The 21,476-nt window shown below is 41.9% G+C and overlaps 1 protein-coding gene across 2 annotated transcripts in view; it reads left to right on the top strand.

Annotated features, from left to right (window-relative positions):
* Nucleotides 1–21,476, top strand: part of CABLES1 (Cdk5 and Abl enzyme substrate 1) — a 52,557-nt gene that overhangs the window by 11,160 nt on the left and 19,921 nt on the right. For both annotated transcript variants that reach the window (XM_028737186.2, XM_028737185.2), the window contains exons 2-3: nt 15,710–15,781; nt 20,686–20,778. In XM_028737186.2, coding sequence (XP_028593019.1) covers nt 15,710–15,781; nt 20,686–20,778 — 165 coding nt within the window. The remainder of the gene's footprint in view (nt 1–15,709; nt 15,782–20,685; nt 20,779–21,476) is intronic.

Here is a 21,476-nt window from a genome sequence, read left to right as displayed (position 1 = left end):
CTTGGTTTTCAGATTATGTTTTCTACTCCTGTTCCTGGTTTTTTGTTGGCTGTTAATGAATCTGAAATGGAGGGCCCTGTACTTCACACATGTACTTCTGTGTGGTTTTTTTATCTGTAAAAGCTTTCCTTCCATGAATGCCACCATGTTAATAATTTATCTGAAAAGACTTTAAATTAGGGTTGCAGCTTTTGATTAATCATTTCCATGCATTTTTAAAAAGTGTCCCTGATTTAATTAGACACCATGTTAATAAATATATTACTGCTGCTCTCTTCTTCACCCCCCATCTTAATTGATATCATCTCCCCCTCCTACCCACCTACCCTGACTATTGGGCAGTAGGATGAAGAAAAGGAGTTAGACACAGGCAACTTTTCTCCTATGCTCTTGCTGTAGCTGAGATTTGCCTCATCTCTTTAAGGCTCAGGGTGGGATGCGAAGAGGACTCTTAGCCCAGACCATCATCAAGACAGGGCATGACAGTCCAGATTTCCAAACAGGCTGCAGAAAAGAGCAATCAGATTGATCAGGGCAGTGGAGCAAGTCCCCTATAACTGCAGCCTTCCTTTTTTTTCAGATTACGGTCCACCTTTAACTCAAACATGCATTTGGGGACCTGTTCCTTTAATTTTTAAGTGATATATTTTTGTGGTGGTCTGCTGTTGTGACTCGCCTTAGACCAGGCTGTAACCCAGAAGTGGGTCCTCTCCCATCAGCTAAAGACCAGTGCCCTATAGTGTTTAAGGCTTTTTCTTTAGAAAATAGGTAGGTAAGGGCAGGGGGCCATGATAAAGGTATACAAAATTATGCATGGTGTAGAGAAATTGGAAAGAGGGGAGTCTTGCTCTTGCAACAGTGGATCATCCAATGGTAGAAGGTCCAGGAGAGACAACTATAATAGTTAAATTGTACAATCCTACGAATCTTCAAGGACTCTAGACCTAGTTCTCGGTGATGTGGTAACTCTCTTTTCCTGTACTATACCAACTTCAGACTACATCTGGGAACTCACAAGACTGAATGATCCTCCATAAAAAATATTCTGCAAATAGAAATCTAGCACCTCTGGGACAAGGGCTGTAGCCTAGTTTCCCCATGATACTTACTTTTCTGTGTGCATGTGTTTTTTAATCAAGGCATGGGTTTACCATCATGGTCGAGACTATAACCTGTTGAGGCTGAATAAGTTAAATAAGAAATGCCTGAAACATGCAAAGCAGTGAGATCGCATAATGCAAAGCATATTTGCTACCAGGCCTCTGAAACCTTAACCATCACAGTTAAAGACCTTAGTTAGGTTAAACCAAATCATATGGAACTCCACTATACCAGTTTGTACATATTTCTAGGAACCTCCAGAGACAAATTTTTTAAATCTTTCCATATCCATGTCTTCTCAACTTCATCTTCTTTTCCACTTTGCTGTCATTCTGAAACAGTATTAATTCAGAATTTCTCCCTGAATGAGAAATAAACAATCTGTAATGGTTAAGTAACCACATTGCATTAGCAGAAATTTATCTTGAGTTATGGGTGTACACATTCCAAACAGCATGTGGAATCTGTTGAAAATGGCCTGTACACATAGTCATAACATGTAGCACCAGCCACTGTATCTATCTGCTGTTTCCACCCCAGCATTGGCAGCCTCCCAAATTTAGTAGGTGCAGAAAGCATAGTGCTGGTTTGGAAATTCTCTGGGTAAATGTTAGTGGGAAATTCTGTATTTATTTATTTGTTTATTTTATTTACAGATCACTTCCCCATAAAACAACTTGACGAGATTTAACAATAAAAAATGTCAAAAATAAAAACATGTGTTGCTATCTTCCAAAAGATTGAAGTACACGTCCCTTAAAAACTTTTATCATCCACATTTTATGCTTTCTTTTGTCAGTCTAGTTTTGTAAAACAAAAATACAAGTTTAGGTCCATTTAGTCAGGAAGCATTTCAGAGACTATAATCTCACATAATTCATTGCATATTGTGACAGCAATGAAGTTGCCAAGTATAGATTTTTTCTTTAGTGGTGTGCTTCAGGGTTGATAATACTCTGACTCAGTGTAATTCACAATTTGCTGCCTGAGGAAGGCAAACCTTGTAAAGACATTAAGAGGGATGGGAGTGAGCCAAATCTTTATTTGTATCCCTCTTTCAGGAAGGGAAAGCACATCTATGAATCTAGGTAGCAAATAAAAAGAAACCTATTAATGGGAGAAAGGAAAGGAAAACAAACAGAATGTTGTATGAATTAAGACCGTACAGCTTAAACATTCCTTTCAGTCTAATGTTCATTTGTGCAGAGAGGTTCTAAGGCTTCAGCTTGTTAGAAAGTTCTGCTGAGTCTCATAAACTGAAGGACTAGATATGCATCCACTGATAAGAGAATTGCTAATCAGTGCACAGAGAAATTGACAGAGCAAATGCATGATTATCAATTAGGATGGTCTGTCAAGACAAAACATCCCATTTCTTAACTATGAAGATTATGGGGGTTGTTGTCAGCACTGAGATGATCACACAGTAAAAGCTACTAGCTGCATCTGGAGATGTGTTCTGATCTCTGCAGATGGCTACCAAAACCTGAAAATTATATTCAACATGCATAAAAGGAAAAGGGGCCACACTTGTTACTTTGCCATAATAAATAGACAGCTAGTTAGGCTGTGCTATCTGCCAGTTAACTTGTGCAAATTGTTGTAAGTAATCTACTTGCATGTCCTATTTGTGGAAATCATTTTTGTGAGCACTATTAACACCATGCTTTCCCTGGATTTCTCTTCCCTTAGAAGTGAAGGAAGCCTTCTACCATGGCTTTCCAATTTAGTTTATTTCTTCAAATTTTCATTATGATTTTATTTATTTATTTTATTTATTAAATTTGTATACCACCCTTCATCCAAAGATCATAGGAGTGGTTCACAACATGGAAATACAAAACTGAGAACACAAAATACATAATAAAACAAAAGCAAGCTGATCCAAACTGATCCACACACGCAAATATGTTTTAATACTTTTTTTGTGTTCTGCATTATATTTTATATTCTGTTTCTGTACACTGCTTAGGTACTTTTTTGAATGTAGAGTGGCTTACATTTTGGAATAAAAATAAATAAATAAATAAATAAAAATGTTTCCCCGCCAATGCAAGAAGGGTGCTGACAGCTACATGAATTAATAAGCTGGCAGATCTAACATCACGCCAACTCTGAATCTACATTTCATCCACAGTCACATGTTCACAGGGGCAGTATTGAAATAATTTGACTGAGCAACATGACCCTTTGCTCCTCATCATGCAAATAGCCTTCATTGAGAAGTAGGCCTGACTTTATGGACCCAATCATGTAGATGCTCATTTCACATTATTTCTCTCCCTCAAAATATATGGGCAGTGATGGAGGGTAGAATAATACACATTGGGCCTCTTTACAGTGGTACCTTACTTTACAGTGGTACCTTAGTTTATGAACAACTTGGATTAAGAACGCTGCAAACCCGGAAGTAGGTGTTTTGGTTTGTGAACTTTGCCTTGGAAGCAAAACATGTTCCGCTTTCTGTTGAGCGTGCTCCATTTGTAAATTGAGGCCCCCGCCTCTATGGGAAAGCATGCCTTGGTTTAAGAATGGACTTCTGGAACGGATTATGTAAGTTTGTAAACCAAGGTACCACTGTATACCTGAAGGAGTGTCTCCACCCCCATCATTCAGCCTGGACACTGTGGTCCAGCTCCAAGGACCTTCTTGGTGGTTCCCTCACTGCGAAAAGTGAGGTTACAGGGAACCAGGCAGAGGGCCTTCTCAGTAGTGGTGCCCACCCTGTGGAACCCCCTCCCATCAGATGTCAAGGAAATAAACAACTACCTGACTTTTAGAAGACATCTGAAGGCAGTCCTGTTTAGGGAAGTTTTTAATGTTTGATGTTTTATCGTGTTTTTATTATTCTGTTGGGAGCCGCCCAGAGGGGTTGCAACTGTTCATGTGGAAGACTCACTTGATTATAGAGGCTATCTACACGGTGGGAGAGAGGGGTCTATGTTAATCCTTCACTATATTATTGTATGAATTTTCTGGAACCGTGAAATTGGTTTTCAAGATGGAATAATCCTGCTGTTGTTTCCACATTTGCTTGTCTTTTGATGAACTTCAGCGTGGCTGAAGTGAGGGAGCTTGTGATCAGTTCCCCACTCCTTTGCCCCAAGTCAATCTCACTTTGAACTCACTGCAGCCTGAGGGTTGTCCCTCGGTTGTGTATGTAAACTCTAGGCTGAATCAAGTTCAGGGGCTGTTAATCTCCAAATCAAGCTTGTTTATAGTAGGTTTAAATATACTTATTTCTTTCATAGATTAGCAGGCTCGTTTTGGAAACCTCAGATCTACCTACACATAACGATGAAGGATTGTTTTGAGATGCTCCGTTCCCAATTTAGAAACGGAATCTCATCCAAACAATGATGTAAACACTGTCATTGCTATCTCAGTATAATTGTAGAGAGTAATCATTGCTTATTCCTCGCCAACATGTAATAAGATGATTTTACCACTGTCCAGCCTGCCTTTGAACATACATTACATTAGTAATGTGTATAAATCAAATTATAATGACTAGAATTAGTCCTGAGAAGTGAGTATAAGGATGACTTCACTCACCAGATGAGATTGTTGTGGTGTGCTTTCATATTCTTTTTAAAAACATATCTACTTAAGTTAACAAAATAAGGGCATATTTGGGTCCCATATGTTTAACCAAATAATGCCTGTGTAATCAGACAACAATAAGCATCTGTAGTCATTTAAACCTAGTGGTTCGTACCAAGACTTAAGTTGGTAATGAACAGATATTGTCTGGATCCAGTCCACCAGTCTTTCATTTATTGGTAATAACTAGGAGAACAGGGAATAGCCAGTCCTTTGCAGTGTCCTGCATCATGTCCATTGTCCTTAATCTCAAATGACATATATAAACATGAAAATGCAAAAGGTGAGTACATTTACTTTGAGGTAGGCTAAAAAAATGCATCCTTCTCATCATTCCCAGTATCTACTGTTTTGAATCAGAACACACTGAGGAATATGTGGTGTAAGAGATCTCTCTCCGCCTACTTTTCTTCAAGTGGGGATCATTGGAATGGTGGTTTCATTTTGTTAACCCAATCTTCTTCCTTAGTCTGTACAGCAATTCTGTTTTCTTTTCACAGTATCCCCTCTCCGCATCACAATAGCCACAGGAAAGTCTTTACATCCTGTCTGTGAGCTATAGCTATGTACAGTGGCTTACAGTTTTCTAGGAGGTTTTGTGCTTTATGACTATATAGGTGAAAAGTGGTTTATAAGTAAAATAAATAAGTGCTCTATGTTTGTAGTACTTGAGACGTTTTAGTGGTCATAACTCAAGTTTTAGTTTCTGGAAGTCCTTTTGTTTCATCTGCAAAATTCTAACTGATACCAGTGAAAAAACTGTTCAGGACTATAGCACTACAAAGCTGTATTTTACAGAATTGTCTTAAAACTTTGAAGAGGATTAAACAGAAGTGTATGTACAAGTAGGAAGAAGGAATGAACCAAATGCACTTCTGCTGTCTTTGTACAATGAATCCATCTTGCACTGGTGGAATGATGTGAACACCATTGCCATTTCAGCTTTATTTTCAGTGGTGGTGTTGCTGTTGTTATCTTTAAAAGGCACAAAGTTGAATCTCTTCTGTTAAAAGCAGAAATAGGAGGTGGAACTCATTTATATAGTGGATATATAATACCCACTGCAGTTTGGGGGGGAGGAAAAACTGGAAGTAGCTACCAGCATCTTTGTCTGCTTCAAAGGACAAAAACAAATGTATAATTCTTAAAAGTGACCTTTTCCCTCTTCGTTTCTACTCAGATCTCTTTGAAAAGTTCAGCTTTCTTTATGGATTATCTTTCAGTGAAAGATGCTTTCATGTTGGCATGAAAGGCCAGTGCCAGCATCCTTGTAAACAGTTCTGCAGTAACAAAGCACTTTTTAAATGTGTGGTAGGAGATATTTTCTTATGTTTTTCAAGGCTAGGACTTAAAAGAGTCTTGTGGAAAATGTACTAAGCGCTGGACAAACTATCCCCATTATGGCAGGCTGAAGTGGAACTTCCACTGGTCCTTGTGCCTATGTGATACCAGCTCTGTGAGCTCCTCATCCCAGCACTCAATATCTGTAATACTGGCTGCTAACATCTTGCCACAGCACCAGATTTTGGAAGATACAGTTGTATTGTCCTGAATAGCTCAGGGAGCAATGTTGTGCTGGTAGATAGCTGTAAGAATGATAAAGAACAGTGGGTGTGGGTTGGTGTTGGGGTCAGTATGCTCTTCAGGTTTTTTTACTTGGAATGAGACAAACAGAAATTGCATTGGGACAGTTTTTTCATACGACCTTTCATAAAAGTGGTAGTTGGTGCAGATATACCAACTAAACTTATAGGCTCTTGAGTAACAGGAGCTTACAGCTGTGTTGGCCAAGTGTGACTTAATGTGAGCATAAAAGAAGAAAAGGACCAGCTCTCTCCTAATTTACAATAGCTTGCTTTGCTGGTTGCCAAAGGGGATCCTTGCTTACCCCTACCGGACAGTCAGACTGTTTGCTTCATTCACACGTGGAATTTATTGCATTACAGTGGTACCCCAGGTTAAGAACTTAATTTGTTCTGGAGGTCCGTTCTTAACCTGAAACTGTTCTTAACCTGAGGCACCACTTTAGCTAATGGGGCCTCCCGCTGCCACTGTGCCACTGCTGCACGATTTCTGTTCCCATCCTGAAGCAAAGTTCTTAACCCGAGGTACTATTTATGGGTTAGCGGAATCTGTAACCTGAAGCGTATGTAACCTTAGGTACCACTGTAGTTTAAATGATTATAAAGCTAGTGCTTCCAGCCTGCTTTCTAAAGTTCCTTTTACGCTGTGTCTGCCTCTTCCACCACATCTCAAATGCTATTCTGCCATGTTGTGATAAATGTCATTCACACATGTCATTCCTCCATGCTGTCCCTCTTCCTCTACTTTCTGCCATTCTTCCAGGCTTTACCTGCTTGGCATGACTTTCTATGCTGAAACACTGGCACACGCTTCCTCATCAGACAAAGAAAAAAGTGTGAACCACGAGTGCGGCATGCGCCATTGTGCCGCCCCACAGCTCATCACAAAGGCTGGAAAGTTTGCCTCATGCGATTTTTCCAAGTTTCAGAAGCTGCAAGCAGATTTTTTCTGAAATCAAATAGCATGGAAATAAGCATTAAACTAGTGCTATATTCCGTTAAATTCCATTAGTTTTCCGGAAGTTGCTTTTACGTCAGCTGAAAGCTCAAATAAATTGCGCAAAACAGCAGTTAGGGTAACGGCAGTGAAACAGAATAAATTGGAGTGTGAATGTAGCCTGTGGCTATCTACCATACCATTAAAAAAAACCCAAGATGAAGCCGTGTGTGTGTGTGTGTGTGTGTGTGTGTGTGTATATATATGGAAAAATTGTGATTTAATCTGAGAACACTGGAGAGAAAACAAAACTTAAATAAAAGGACAAGGGAAGCTTTTGTTCCATGTTAACCTGACCATATCACACTGCTTTAGGACAAAGTAGTTTGATTTATCATTTCTAGTGAATGGAAAGTCCTGTTCATTGTATAGCAGGATTCGTTTGGCACATAGTCAACAAGTGATTAAAAACAAAACAGGGATCAATGTTCATATCCTTTGTCCCTTTCTCACAGAAGTCTTTCTTTATCTTCATCCATGTTGCAGCTTGTTCTCAATAATGTAGCCTAATTATAGGCACATGACCGACTTGAAATCATTTCTCCCTGTTGACATTTCCTGATGCTTACTTAGGTAATCTTTCTGAACAACTCTGCAGCATTTCTTTGAGCATATTGGCAGGAGTAGAGTGAGCAATTTTTGAAGATCCAGACAGTGCAGTATTTTCATATACTTGGCTTTGTGTAGAGCAGGCTGAGAAGTTTAGTACAGTGGTACCTCGCAAGACGAATGCCTCGCAAGACGGAAAACCCGCTAGACGAAAGGGTTTTCCGTTTTGGAGGCGTTTCGCAAAACGAATTTCCCTATGGGCTTGCTTCGCAAGACGACAGCCCATAGGGAAATCTCCGGGACAGCGGGGAAGCGCAGCGCGTCTTCCCCGCTGTCCTCGGACCTCCTCCGAAGCCTGGCGGCGGGGCGGGGACACCTCCTCTCGCCGCCGCTGGGCTTCGGAACGATGCCCCGATGCCGGGCGGCGGGGCGGGAACCTCTCCCCCCGCCGCCCGGCATCGGAACGATGCCCCGATGCCGGGCAGCGGGGTGGGAACCTCTCACCCCGTCGCCCGGCATCGGAACGAGGTCCTGGACCTCTTCTGAAGGCAGGCGGGGGCAAAAGTCTTTGTCTCCCCTGCCTGCCTTCCCAGGGGCTTTTAAATCGCCCCGGACAGCGGAGAAGTCCTCCGCTGTCCCGGGCGATTTTAAAATGCCGCCTGCCAGCATTTTAAGATCGCCCCGGACAGCGGAGACGTCCTCCGCTGTCCCGGGGTTTTTTAAAATGCTGGGGGTGGGAAGAAAGGCCCTTGTCCCCCCCCCCCCCAGCCTTCAGAAGAGGTCGGGGGACAGACTGTCCCCGGACCTGGTCTGAAGGCGGTTTCCCTAGGAACGCATTAATTGATTTTCAATGCATTCCTATGGGAAACTGTGCATCGCAAGACGAAAAACTCGCAAGACGAAGAGACTTGCGGAACGAATTAATTTCGTCTTGCGAGGCACCACTGTACTTGCAGTAGCTAACAAGGCACAAATGGCACAAGCGGCTTGTCCATTTCCCTGATCAGGCAGGCTGGAGATTGGATTAAGAGCTGTTGCTTCAACAATTAAGCAGCTCAGACATGGCACTTAAGAAGGATCTGGAGACTCCACACCCTCCTGGTTCTTGATCAGGCCCTGATCTTAGCAGGTGTTTCCCATGTGCTTCTCCTCCTCCAGAGTAGCCTTGTGTGCAGCTTGTTGGGTCCTGGAGCTGCTGAGTCCAAGGGTCCTGCTTTACTCACCATCTCTTCTGCTGCTATGGCCCTGGGAGAGATGCAGGAGGGATATGTAACCAGACAGTTCCAGTCCTGGGGTTAGGATGTCCAGATCTGGGATAATTGGCAGAATGGAGATGTGCTGGAGGATCCCGCTGCTCATCCGAGGAGACCTGAGGTTTGCTTTTTGTAACTTACCGTACGTTGTGAGTTATTTGGTTGAGGAATTGTACAAACAGTTATAATTCTTGTGAAACTAGAGGCACGTATGGGTGACTAAACACCACTGGTAATCAGTGAATACTGTTCACTTTATATTCCCAAAAATAAAATGCATAAAACACTTTGGTTTTGTCATTAAGGGAAAAGGATAGAATAGAATTTACAGCACATTGGTAGGCATTTTTAAAACACTGGGCATTTATTTTTTAAAGTTGCTGTTAATGATGCACACTCTGCGACTTCTGCTGGGCTGGGCTGCCAATGAATCACTCCTTCAGTGAGATATGGCAACTGCAGCAATGAAACTATGCTTTATAGGCATAATCCTAGTAAACAGTGCTTTTATTGTTCAAACATTCTTTCTTCTTTGCAGCAAAGCTCCCATGTATGTGTTGAAAGAGCCCTTGAAGTGTTGTTTTTGTGACACATTTTAATGAACCTCTTGCCCTTTTGTGTAGTTCATGTAATGCAGTTAATTTGACTGGAACAAGTGCTCCTTTTTTCTTTGCTTCTGTTTCTTCTGCGTGAGACTAGGGCATGGAATATGCTGTTCAGAAGGCAGGGGTCAGATCTACGTCCCAGTGTGTGTGGCTTAAAACGGCAGTTGTTTTCACATATAAAATTAATTACATTAAAGGGGCAAGAAAGGTGTTGTTCTTGCATGTGCAGCTGTATCTGTGCTTCTACTTTAGATGCTTTGGTGGCAGAGTCTTGCACTATCATGGCTAAAGAGGAATTAACTCCAGATAAATGGAGTAGATCTATCTTGGCTGCCGCTAAAACTCTATTCTTTAGTGTTTTCACATCTCCATGAGGATTGCAACTCTTGGGATGTTCTCCATTCCTTCTCTACAATGGAGCACATTGATGTGCTGGCAGATCTTCTGTTGCTTAAATTTTTGACAGACTTGGTCTTGTGTGCATGTGGTGGGGCTCGTTTTTTTATATACAAATCGCTCAGCCTCGACACTGAGATCCAGCGCCGAGGGCCTTCTGGCGGTTCCCTCATTGTGAGAAGTGAGGTTACAGGGAACCAGACAGAGGGCCTTCTCGGTAGTGGCGCCTGCCCTGTGGAACACCCTCCCTTCAGATGTGAAGGAAATAAGTAGCTATCTTATCTTTAAAAGACATCTGAAGGCAGCCCTGTTTAGGGAAGTTTTTAATATTTAATGCCGTACTGTTTTTAACACTCGATTGGAAGCCGCCCAGAGTGGCTGGGGAAACTCAGCCAGATGGGCAGGGAAAATATATATATATATATATATATATATATATATAATTATTATTTATTGTTATTACAAATGGGCCTAAAACATGCAAGCAGTGTTTTGCACTCTTCGCAGAGGAGGCTTGTTTGTTTGTTGCATATTCTGGGGTCTTCCCCATAAACATGGCACAAGCGTAAATCTGTTCAGCAATGGAATCAGTTACTTAGTGCTACACTGGATACAACCCAAGAAAAACATTTAAAAACAATTCCATATATTAAAAAACAATTAAAATAGAACCAATACAGATGCAGACTGTGGGATAAGGATCTCCAGTTAAAAGGTTTGTTGAAAGAGGAGGGTCTTCACTAGGCGCTGAAAAGGCAACAGGGACAGCGACTTTCTAGAATATAACAGGAGGGAATGCGGAAGGGTAGGTGGCACCACATGAGCTAGTAGGCAACTAGTTGTGCACATTGTATTGTCAAGTTGTTGTTGTTGTTGTTACCATTACCCAGTTACCATGTGGACAGGCCCAGAAGCTCACAATTTCTGTGAGGTGGGTCAATGTTAATCCTACTTTTTACAGCATTATGTATGAGGCAGTGACTTATCACCTCATTTATCCAAGATTTCATTGGAATTTGCCTTGCTGGCTCTTAGCTGTAATGTTGATTTATTTAGTGGATTATTTAGTGCAAAACAGCAGTAAAAGATATGTTGTTTCACATTCTGGCTTTTCAGTATAGTAGGCTAAAATTCTAATCCCACCTAACCCCCGTTGAATTTAGTTGAATTTAGTAAGACTTGCTTCTGAGTAGCCTTGGTTAGAATGATGCTGTTAGTCTGTTACATAATCTAGGATAAAACAGCAGCAGTTTTCAAAATAAAAGCAATAAAAGCTCTGATTTACAAAGAGCACAACAATCCATGATATGATATAAGAAAACAGGAATTTCCAGAGTGTGAGAAAAATGGCCCTGTGAGTAAGTGTCTGTAAACAGAATGCAGCAAGTTGTAAAAACAAATGTCAGGCTTAATTTTCCACCTCTTCAGCAGCTGCCCCTTTTTGGTCACACCAGTGGCTGAGACATGGAAAACATGCATTAAAAACACTGTGTTGAATAGTATTGCATATAGCAGATTGACTTTTAAAATACAAATACAGTGGTACCTCGGGTTACATATGCTTCAGGTTACATACGCTTCAGGTTACAGGCTCTGCTAACCCAGAAATAGTACCTCGGGTTAAGAACTTTGCTTCAGGATGAGAACAGAAATCGTGCTCCAGCGGCGCAGCAGCAGCAGGAGGCCCCATTAGCTAAAGTGGTGCTTCAGGTTAAGAACAGTTTCAGGTTAAGAACGGACCTCCGGAACAAATTAAGTACTTAGCCCGAGGTACCACTGTAATAAATAAATACATTAAATTATTATTATTAATTAAATATTTCTGCGGCACTTTTCTGGGAAGCACTCATTGAAAACAACAACAAAAAATAAAAAAATCAAATGCTATGAACAGACCAGAAGAATAAAACCCATCCTGTTCCTCCAAACAAACCATAAGCCAACAAAACATAATTCATGGCAGTTTATTTTTTTGAGCCAAAGAGGAGTGCTGCTGAGGGGGCCTTTCCACTACCATTCATGTTTGTATTGTCACACTGTGCTGCCTTGTATTTTCTTGTCCTCACCACCATAATAAGAGAGAGAGAGAGAGAGAGAGAGAGAGAGAGAGAGAGAGAGAGAGACACTATTCCATTTGCAAAGAGGGTAAAAAATGTTAATTTTCCTCACCAACCAAGTGAGGAGAGAAGGCTGTTAGCATGGGAAGGGGATGAAACCAAAGCATTTGACTGCCAGGGAGTCTTAATTTCATGTATTTTGGGAGCTCTTTCTCTACCATCACAGTTTTCATCAGTTGCTAGGTCACTGAAGAATTTTTTTAGAGCTCAAAAGCATAGCACTAAAAATAGACCTCAGGTTAAAAATTCAATGACATCATCCTTTGGGGAAGATGCATTTGTATGCTTATAGGTGGAGAGACAGTATGAAATGCTGGATGAGAAGCTCCCTTGTATAAAAGAATAATGTATTCTTCTTAGCCAACAAGGGGATGAGCCAAAGGCTAAATGCATCCAGAAATAAATTGCTCTAGATGGAGCTGCATGATTAATGCGCTGTTACTGTAGTCATGAAATAAGAGCAGGTCTTTTGATATCTTCTTCAGAACGTCTGTTAAACCTGCTTTATTTAAAAACAAAAAAGATGTTGAGTTTCCCACAACTCTTCTGCAGGCTAGCTATTCACTAAAGCGAGGAACCAGATGGACTACAATTCCCATTAACCCTAGCAAGCATGGCCAATGGCCAAGGATGATAGGAGTTCTAGTTCAGCAACATCTGGAGGGCAAAAGGTTCCTCATCCATGCAGTAAACCAAGACCAGAAAATGTTTCTGTGTAAGTCCTGCTGAAATGAATTCTTGTTCTGTTCCCATTAGAACGTCCCAATGGGCTGTGTCTGAATTTGGCAGGCTTCATCTTACACCAGGGGTAGCCAACACAATGCCCTCCAGATGTTGTTGGATCCCAACTCCCATTAGCCCTAGCTAGCACTGTTGTTGTTTAGTCGTGTCCGACTCTTCGTGACCCCATGGACCAGAGCACGCCAGGCACTCCTGTCTTCCACTGCCTCCCGCAGTTTGGTCAAACTCATGTTAGTAGCTTCGAGAACACTGTCCAACCATCTCATCCTCTGTCGTCCCCTTCTCCTTGTGTCCTCAATCTTTCCCAACATCAGGGTCTTTTCCAGGGAGTCTTCTCTTCTCATGAGGTGGCCAAAGTATTGGAGCCTCAGCTTCAGAATCTGTCCTTCCAGTGAGCTAGTATAGCCAGTGACTAAGGTCTTAGTAAGAAATCTTACATTAGAATAAAATTAGCACTAGATGTTCTTAATGAGTGTGTGTGTGTGTGTGTGTGTGTGTGTGTGTGTTCATTTATTTAAAACCCTAAACACAAGGTTAGTGCCACAACAAAATGCAGAGAAGTGTATGAACCCAATTCTGTTTTTGTTTTTAAACATTACAAATCCAATTCAAATGACATCACAGGTGAATTTGCATTGGCAAAGAATTGATATACATGTTGTAGCTGGCAGGCTATGATTTTGAACAACACAATAGGTGTACAAGATGTCATTATTCCCCCTCAACTTTTGGGGCTTGTGCATTCTAAAATTTTAATGGTTTATTTATTGTTACTCCTCCATGAATGTATTGTGGTTTTAAATATTTACAAACCTTCTTTCAGCTCTAACAAAGACCCCCAAAGCAGTTACCAAAACAAAAGAATAAAGAAGTTTAAGAACATAACAGAAAATCCTCAGTACCAGGAAGAGATAAAATAGAATAATGTTCCAGAGATTCCAAGTTAGCTGTAAACAAATCAAATCACTAATGCAGATAATGGAAGAGATGACATTAGCTGTATTTCTGTGCATGTGTATTTGTGTGTATATAAATATCTAATAATTAGTGTAGTCTTATTTGTATAACCCTGTTAACAGGAAGCTATTTATGCTATCTGAAATGTGGTAATACCTTTTGATTCTTCTGCAAGAGATAACAAACTTCTAAGTCTCTCCAACTTCCCTCCTAGGCAATCTGATTATAGTTCTTCTTTTGTTTTGTTTTGATTATGCAATCTGATACTATCTATTGTATGTTCATTGTATGATACTCGGTTTTTTTCTAGAATTGATTTTATCTTGCTGCATTCCCCCCCTCAAATTACTGAAGTTTAAGCATGTATGCTTAAAAAATATTGAGTCATCGCCTCGTTTCCAAGGAAGATCTTACTTCCTTTCATTCACGTCCCCTCACCCTCGCCACCACAGCTTCCCCTTCCCTTTCTTCTTGTCTCCTCTGTGATGTGGCCACCTTCCTCTCTCCATTTTCCCCCCTGGTCTTTTTGTTGTTGCTCCTGCTTCATCATACGAAACCATAGAGGACATATAGGGAGCAGGAAGGCGAGCAACGTGAGCTGAAGATAGTGATTGACAGCTCTTTCACCTGGCGACCTGCAAGGGGTCATAATTGGGCCCCAGGGCTGTAAGCTGCTGCTGAGTTTGAGATTCCAGAGTCGTAAAGGGAAATATTTTTTTCTCATACAACAGAAAAGGGCATCTTGTTTCCTGGTGTAAATAATTCTGCAAGTGGGAAGAGTACTGTTGTACTCGGGTCTGTTTGCAGCCTTCCCAGAGACATCTGGTTGGCAATTGTGAGAAGAGAATGCTGGACTAGAAGGATGGTTGGCCTGATCCAGGATCTTATGATCCTGATCTTATGATCTTAAAAACCAGGACAAACAAGCAGGAAACAAACAGGAAGGAAGGAAGAAACTCAGATGAAAGTTTAAGAAGACATTGCATTCCACAGAAAATGATGTCAGGGGCCACATTTGAGCCCTGGGCTGCAGGTTGCCCACCTAATTCAGGTTGCATAGGAAAAACCTCAGTAGCAGTTTGAAAAGCCTGAAGACAGGAGAACTGGTTTTTATATGGCATGTATACGGATGCGGGTGGTGCTGTGGGTTAAACCACAGAGCCTAGGGCTTGCTGATCAGAAGGTCGGCGGTTCGAATCCCTGCGACGGGGTGAGCTCAGTCCCTGCTCCTGCCAACCTAGCAGTTCGAAAGCACTTCAAAGTGCAAGTAGATAAATAGGTACCGCTCCGACGGGAAGGTAAACGGCGTTTCCGTGCGCAGCTCTGGTTCGCCAGAAGCAGCTTAGTCATGCTGGCCACATGACCTGGAAGCTGTACGCTGGCTCCCTCGGCCAATAAAGCGAGATGAGCGCCGCAACCCCAGAGTTGGTCACGCCTGGACCTAATGGTCAGGGGTCCCTTTACCTTTTTACTGTGCATATACAGATCTACAGACTGAAATCTGGGCAACAAGTGTTTACTTTTAAAACCCTTAGATCAAACTGGGGGTTTGAAGTAGTGAATATTTGCCCGAGATCATTTGAGAGCTTGCAGTATAACTTCTCTTGCATGACAGCCTTGTTTATGGTGAAGAGAAGTGTGAAGGAAACTAAGAAGCAGAAAAGTTTTATTCTATATCGTTATTTTAAATTAGCCCAGTTCAGCTCAGTTTTTGTTTAAAAAAGTGTGTTATTATTTGTCTAGGTTGGGGCAATAAATTGCATATGGTTTTAGTATTTAATTGTTCTTTTTTCCCTTCCCTTCACAGACGTCGGTTGATTTCCCAAAGGTCTTCACTGGAGACTTTAGAAGATATTGAGGAAAATGCTCCTTTACGGAGGTAACTATAACTATACAGAGTGTATGCATGTTGTTTTTTTCCTTGAAATGATTATCCCACTGGCATGCCTTGGTAAAAGGCTCTGCCCCCTTGCTCACCAACTCCTCTGCCGCTCTCCCCACATTAATCCCCTTGCTTCCCACTAAGCTACTATTAACCCCCCTTTTCATCTTCCCAACCTTATTTTTGAAGCCACTGCCCTCTTCTGATCTGCAGCCCTGTTTGCACCCATTTCCACCGTCATCCCCATGTATAGGCCAGGCTTTACATGTGAACATCTAAGAACTCTGCTGGATCAGACCAGAGGCACATCTAGTCTAGCATTGTTCTCACAGTGGCGAACCAGGTGCCAACATAACTAGGACTTGAGCGCGGTAGCTCTCTCTGTCTTCTCTTTCTGTTCCCCTTCCCCTTTGCCGTTTATTTTGATGTTTGTTAGAATTTGGACCATTACAGAACTTCTTTAAAACTGATATCGTTCCACCCAAGAACATGTGGAATAATTGCAGGGACAGGGGGTGAGGGAAGAGATCAGGGCTGTGTCCATCCCTACTCCTTATGTGCTTAGGTCACAAGGGATTCTGTGCATGCAAGGCTGACCCAATACATTTTGTGGGATGAGATGAAGGAAAAGATGTCCCCACCCCACATTACAAATTGTGTATAAATGAACTGGATTGGTTCCACAGCTCCTACCACATTAGCTTCTGCTGGAAGGGCTGATCCTCTTCCGTATGCATATACAGTGGTACCTCGGGTTACATACACTTCAGGTTACATACACTTCAGGTTACAGATTCCGCTAACCCAGAAATAGTACCTCGGGTTAAGAACCTTGTTTCAGGATGAGAACAGAAATCGTGCTCCGGCAGCGCAGCAGCAGCAGTGGGAGGCCCCATTAGCTAAAGTGGTGCTTCAGGTTAAGAACAGTTTCAGATTAAGAACGGACCCCCGGAACGAATTAAGTTCTTAACCTGAGGTACCACTGTAGATCAGGCATAGGCAAACTTGGCCCTCCAGATGTTTTGGGACTACAACTCCCATCATCCCTAGCTAACAGGACCAGTGGTCAGGGATGATGGGAGTTGTAGTCCCAAAACATCTGGAGGGCTGAGTTTGCCTATGTCTAATACAGTATAGGTCCTGCCACATTGGCTTCTTTATAGGTTACAATGAACACGTATAGCAAGCTTGTAGAACTTATTCCAGACCAAGGTCCACATTTTTTCATGGGCAACCTTCCAAACACCACATGCCACTGGGGACAAAATTGGGCACAGCCTCAGGCAAAAGTGAGCAGAGGATTAACACAGTTCAAGAACACATTCCATTCAGGCAAAAGCACTCGGGGAATGAGGCCTTGAGGGAGAATGTGTGGCCAGGGGAAATTCTCAAGGACCAAATAGAAAGGTTTGGAGGGCTACATTTGGCCCCCTAGATTTGATGGTCTCCACCCCTGCCTGACATAACAAGGAAGTGAGACTAGCAAGCGCAATTTAAATCTGTTATGTGTGAAGAGTCCTTCTCACAAAATACAGACTCTGTTATAGAATTGTTTCAGCTTGGTCAGTGCAAAAAGAATGTAAACATTGGAGCTCTTTACAAGTACTGTTTTGATCACTGATGAACATTCACTCCACAAGGAACTTCTTGGGACTGCTGAAGTGATACACATGGCTGTTTGGGGCACACCTTATATAAATACAATGTTCTTTGACAACCCGTAGCTTTTAAGGTCTCTGTCCTGTAGCATCTGACATTTCATGCCAAATATATTCATAATGCTGCAAACATAGGTGCCTCCAGAAGGCAAATTCGTTTGTAAAGACCTCTTACAAAGTTAGCCCGCCAATGCAGTATGCTCTGTGATACTATGTACCCTGTTAGAATCCAAATGCTGCATGACTGACTAATAATCTGTTTACCAATTCAGGATAGTGTTGCTCTTTCATCAAAGCATTTGTGTTCAATGGGACAGAGGGACAGAGGATCAACTGGAGCTGGGGCTTTGATAGGAACCCAAAACAAGCTCATAACATGAGGCAGCCTTGCTCAGAGTCAAAGAACTGTTTATTTACAACCCTTTCTTTTTTAACATGATTAATTATTCACAAAGACAAAATAAAGAAATGAATAACTTGCCAATCTCATCCTTCTATAAGGTTAGAAAGGGACACAAGTCACAGACTCCTAAAAACTACACAAACTTTGAACTTGCTTGTGATAAAGAGAAAACGTTTTTATCATTTGTGTTTGTCCCATGTTTCCTATACGAAAATGAGCTAATAGAAACCATCACACTAACTGTTTGCTATCCGTGGAATTTGTTACGTTTGCCTGGCCAATACACGCCATGCTTTCATTCATCCAAAGGGTGTTCAGATTTTTCCATTGTACTTTTTAACATCTCTTAATACATTTTTTCCAGCTTTTTAAATTGCTTGTTTCAAACCGTTCCAAAGGATCTTTACTGTATCCAGGTGCACACCATAACCAGTAATTTCTTTTGTTTTATGAAGAAACGCAAACTAAAAAAAGAGCTCTTATTGAAATGCACTTGCAGTTGATAATGGAAGAAATATGATATATGATATGATATGATATATGTGTTTTAGCAGTATAATTACCGTATTGGCCTGAATATAAGCCACATCCGAATATAAGCCGCACCTTTAAAATTGGAATGGGGAGAGAAAAAATACCTGAATATAAGCTGCTCCATTCCTCGGTGCTCCTGGCTGCATACTGGGCGGGGGCAGGGTGCTGCGTTGCCAGCGGCTTTTTCACTTCCTCACTCTCTCCCTTCCCAGCCTTGGGGGAGAGGACGGGGACTATGAGTGGGGCTGGTGCCGCGCTCCTGGCGCTGTTTGCCCTGCGCTCCTGGCTGCATACCCTAAGGTCATGAATATAAGCCACACTTTAACTTTTCACTGTTGGAATTTGAGAAAAAAGTAAGGCTTATATTCAGGCTAATACGGTATTTAAAAAGTAACACACCCTGTGCATTTTGCCTGTGGTATAGCCCCTTGGCAAGACAGAAATTTTATAAAGTTCTCCATAGGTCAAGGCCTGAGTAATTTAGCTTATCAGTATTTACTACTGAAATCCACCTAATTCAAATTGAACAGAACCGTTTCCTCATCTCCTAAGGGGCAAGAAACCTGAATAGCAAAATCCGTTGCTTCCTCTTAATGAGACTGTTCTTTTTAGACCGTATGTAACAAAGCATTCATGAGAGCATTGTGAAGTGCAGTCATAAATTATTCAAATGCAGCTATAATTGCCCAAAGAAATAAATAATGTTTAATATTTCAGATTGTTTACTCGTGCTTCTCCTTCCAGTGGACTTCTGCTCGCAGTGGGGGTTCTTTTAATTGGAGCCCATTGTGACTGCTGATAGGAATAGTTGAGTGGAGGGAGAAATGGCAGCAGGAAAAGCTATGCCTGCTGAAAGTCTTGTCTTCTGTACAACTATTAAAGGAGCCCTGTCCTCTTTTCATCTGGCTAACCTGCCTAAAGCTCAAATAATGGCCCTCCATCAAATACATTGGATTTAAGATTGCTTGTCAGCAAAGGGCCATGTGAAAATACACTTTTGAAGCTGAAAACATGCTCTCTGTGTGCTAGCAGATCCCTTCACTTCCATCTCTCATTGTCATATTTTTGTGTGTCTGTTACATCAGTGCATTTATCCTTTACACCAGTGTTTCCCAACCTTGGGCCTCCAGCTGTTTTTGGACTACAACTCCCATCATCCCTAGCTAGCAAGACCAGTGGTCAGGGATGATGGGAATTGTAGTTCAAAAACAGCTGGAGGCCCAAGGTTGGGAAACACTGCTTTACACCTCTCATGTCTATCCTCCGATCCCTTCCTAGACCACCGTATCCACTTGTCACAATTCATGCACAATCTGTTGCCAATCAGTCCTCAGTTAATCGGTGCTTTATTCTTTGCCCTTCCTCTGTTGGGTGCCTTTGATCTTTCCCTTCCCTTTGGTCCAACACATTACCTAGACGTAACACCTTTTCCATTCTATGTTGCGTTTTGCACCACTTTCCTACAGCTTAGGTTGTGCACACATTACTGGCTTTACACCCAGGGCATTTTTTCTCTCTCTCGCAATAGTCAAAGCTGGTTTTAAGGGAAATGCATCACAATGCAGTATTTTATAACAGTGGCGTAGCGTGGGGGGTGCAGGGGGGCCCGGCCGCACCAGGCGCAACATCTGGGGTTAGGGCAAATCCACGGGTTAGGGGGCGCAAATCCACAGGTTAGGGGGCGCAAATCCACGGGTTAGGGGGCGCAAATTACTTGCCTTGCCCTGGGTGCTGACAACCCACACTACGCTGCTGTTTTATAAGAAACAACACATTGTGGCTAATTTTGTGTATAGATCACTTCCCGAACCAGGGGCGGGAGCATACTGGATGCAGGGTAAATGGGAGTGTGTTAACAGACTTAGAAGAGGAGGGAAAAGAGGAAGCAAACATATTTTAGAGAAGACCTCCTTGCACAATCCAGTTACTTTTGTTAGCAAAAGGAACTTTACTCATTATGAAGTGTTTAAAAACTGAAAAACATTTTGGTTTGCACTATTACAGAGAATTCTGGTGGTTATGAAAATACACATCATTCTTCCATTTCCCTATCTCATCTTTCCTGGGATCTGTAACAGAATCCAGGAAGTTCTGTTTTTCATTTTTAAATATATCGCTTCATTCTATTATTTTTTTAAAGCCCCTTTTGTTTCTAGACATTCTTGTTTTCGTTATTGCTACAGACTCCTGAGTGGGGAGGATGGTGAACTGAATAATTTGTCTGGTCTTTCCTTCCTGCCTTTGTGTTGAGATATTTTGGCTATTCAGCAGAGAACTTAATTGGTTTCAATTGCTTTATTTTTCAGATGCCGGACTCTGTCAGGCTCACCCAGACCAAAGAACTTTAAGAAGGTTCATTTCATCAAGAACATGCGACAGAATGATACAAGGAATGGAAGGTATTTTGCAGGCAAAGAGCAGTGTGCCTTTGTAGGAGACAATGGTCATCTTTTACATGTGGAAATTGGATTCTGTATGCAGATCACCACATTTCCTAATGCAAGAATCCTCTGCAAGGAAAAGCAAGACATATCCAGAGAATTACCTCTGTATTCTGTAGTCTTCAAGCAAGGCTAAATGGTAAAAAAAAAACACATGTAAAAATCATTGCCCCAGGATCCGCAGTGGCAAATTATCCACTGCCAAGTGGTAAGTGTGTACAAGCGCTTACTGATGCAGGATTAACCCACAGTGAGAACAACCTCCCCATCCTGGGCTACCACTGGATGTGGGTGGGGCTGCTAGCCACACAGTATGCAGCATTGCAGGTGAGAGTTTATACACTTTGCAGTTGAAGGATAGAAGCTTCGTCCCATGGATGCTTATCACTATACTGCCTGTAACATGGTAGCCAGACATTATCTGTCTGGTAAAGCCCATTGGCAAAAGTAGCAGTTGAAATAAATTTCTCTTCTTGGTTAACACTTTTGGTGTATGCTCTATAGGTGCAGGAATTATAAAGGGAGGCATGTTATAGGGAGATGAAATACTACGCAAGGGGCCTCACTTGGACTTTAAAAATAGTGAGCAGGTGCCCTAGAAGCCAACTAAGGTTACATTGGGTGAGCAGCAGCCGTCAAGAATCTCCAGCTATGAA

Source organism: Podarcis muralis, chromosome 8 (assembly GCF_964188315.1).
Source record: "Podarcis muralis chromosome 8, rPodMur119.hap1.1, whole genome shotgun sequence".
NCBI lineage: Eukaryota > Metazoa > Chordata > Lepidosauria > Squamata > Lacertidae > Podarcis > Podarcis muralis.
This window is presented reverse-complemented; position numbering and strand designations above follow the sequence as displayed.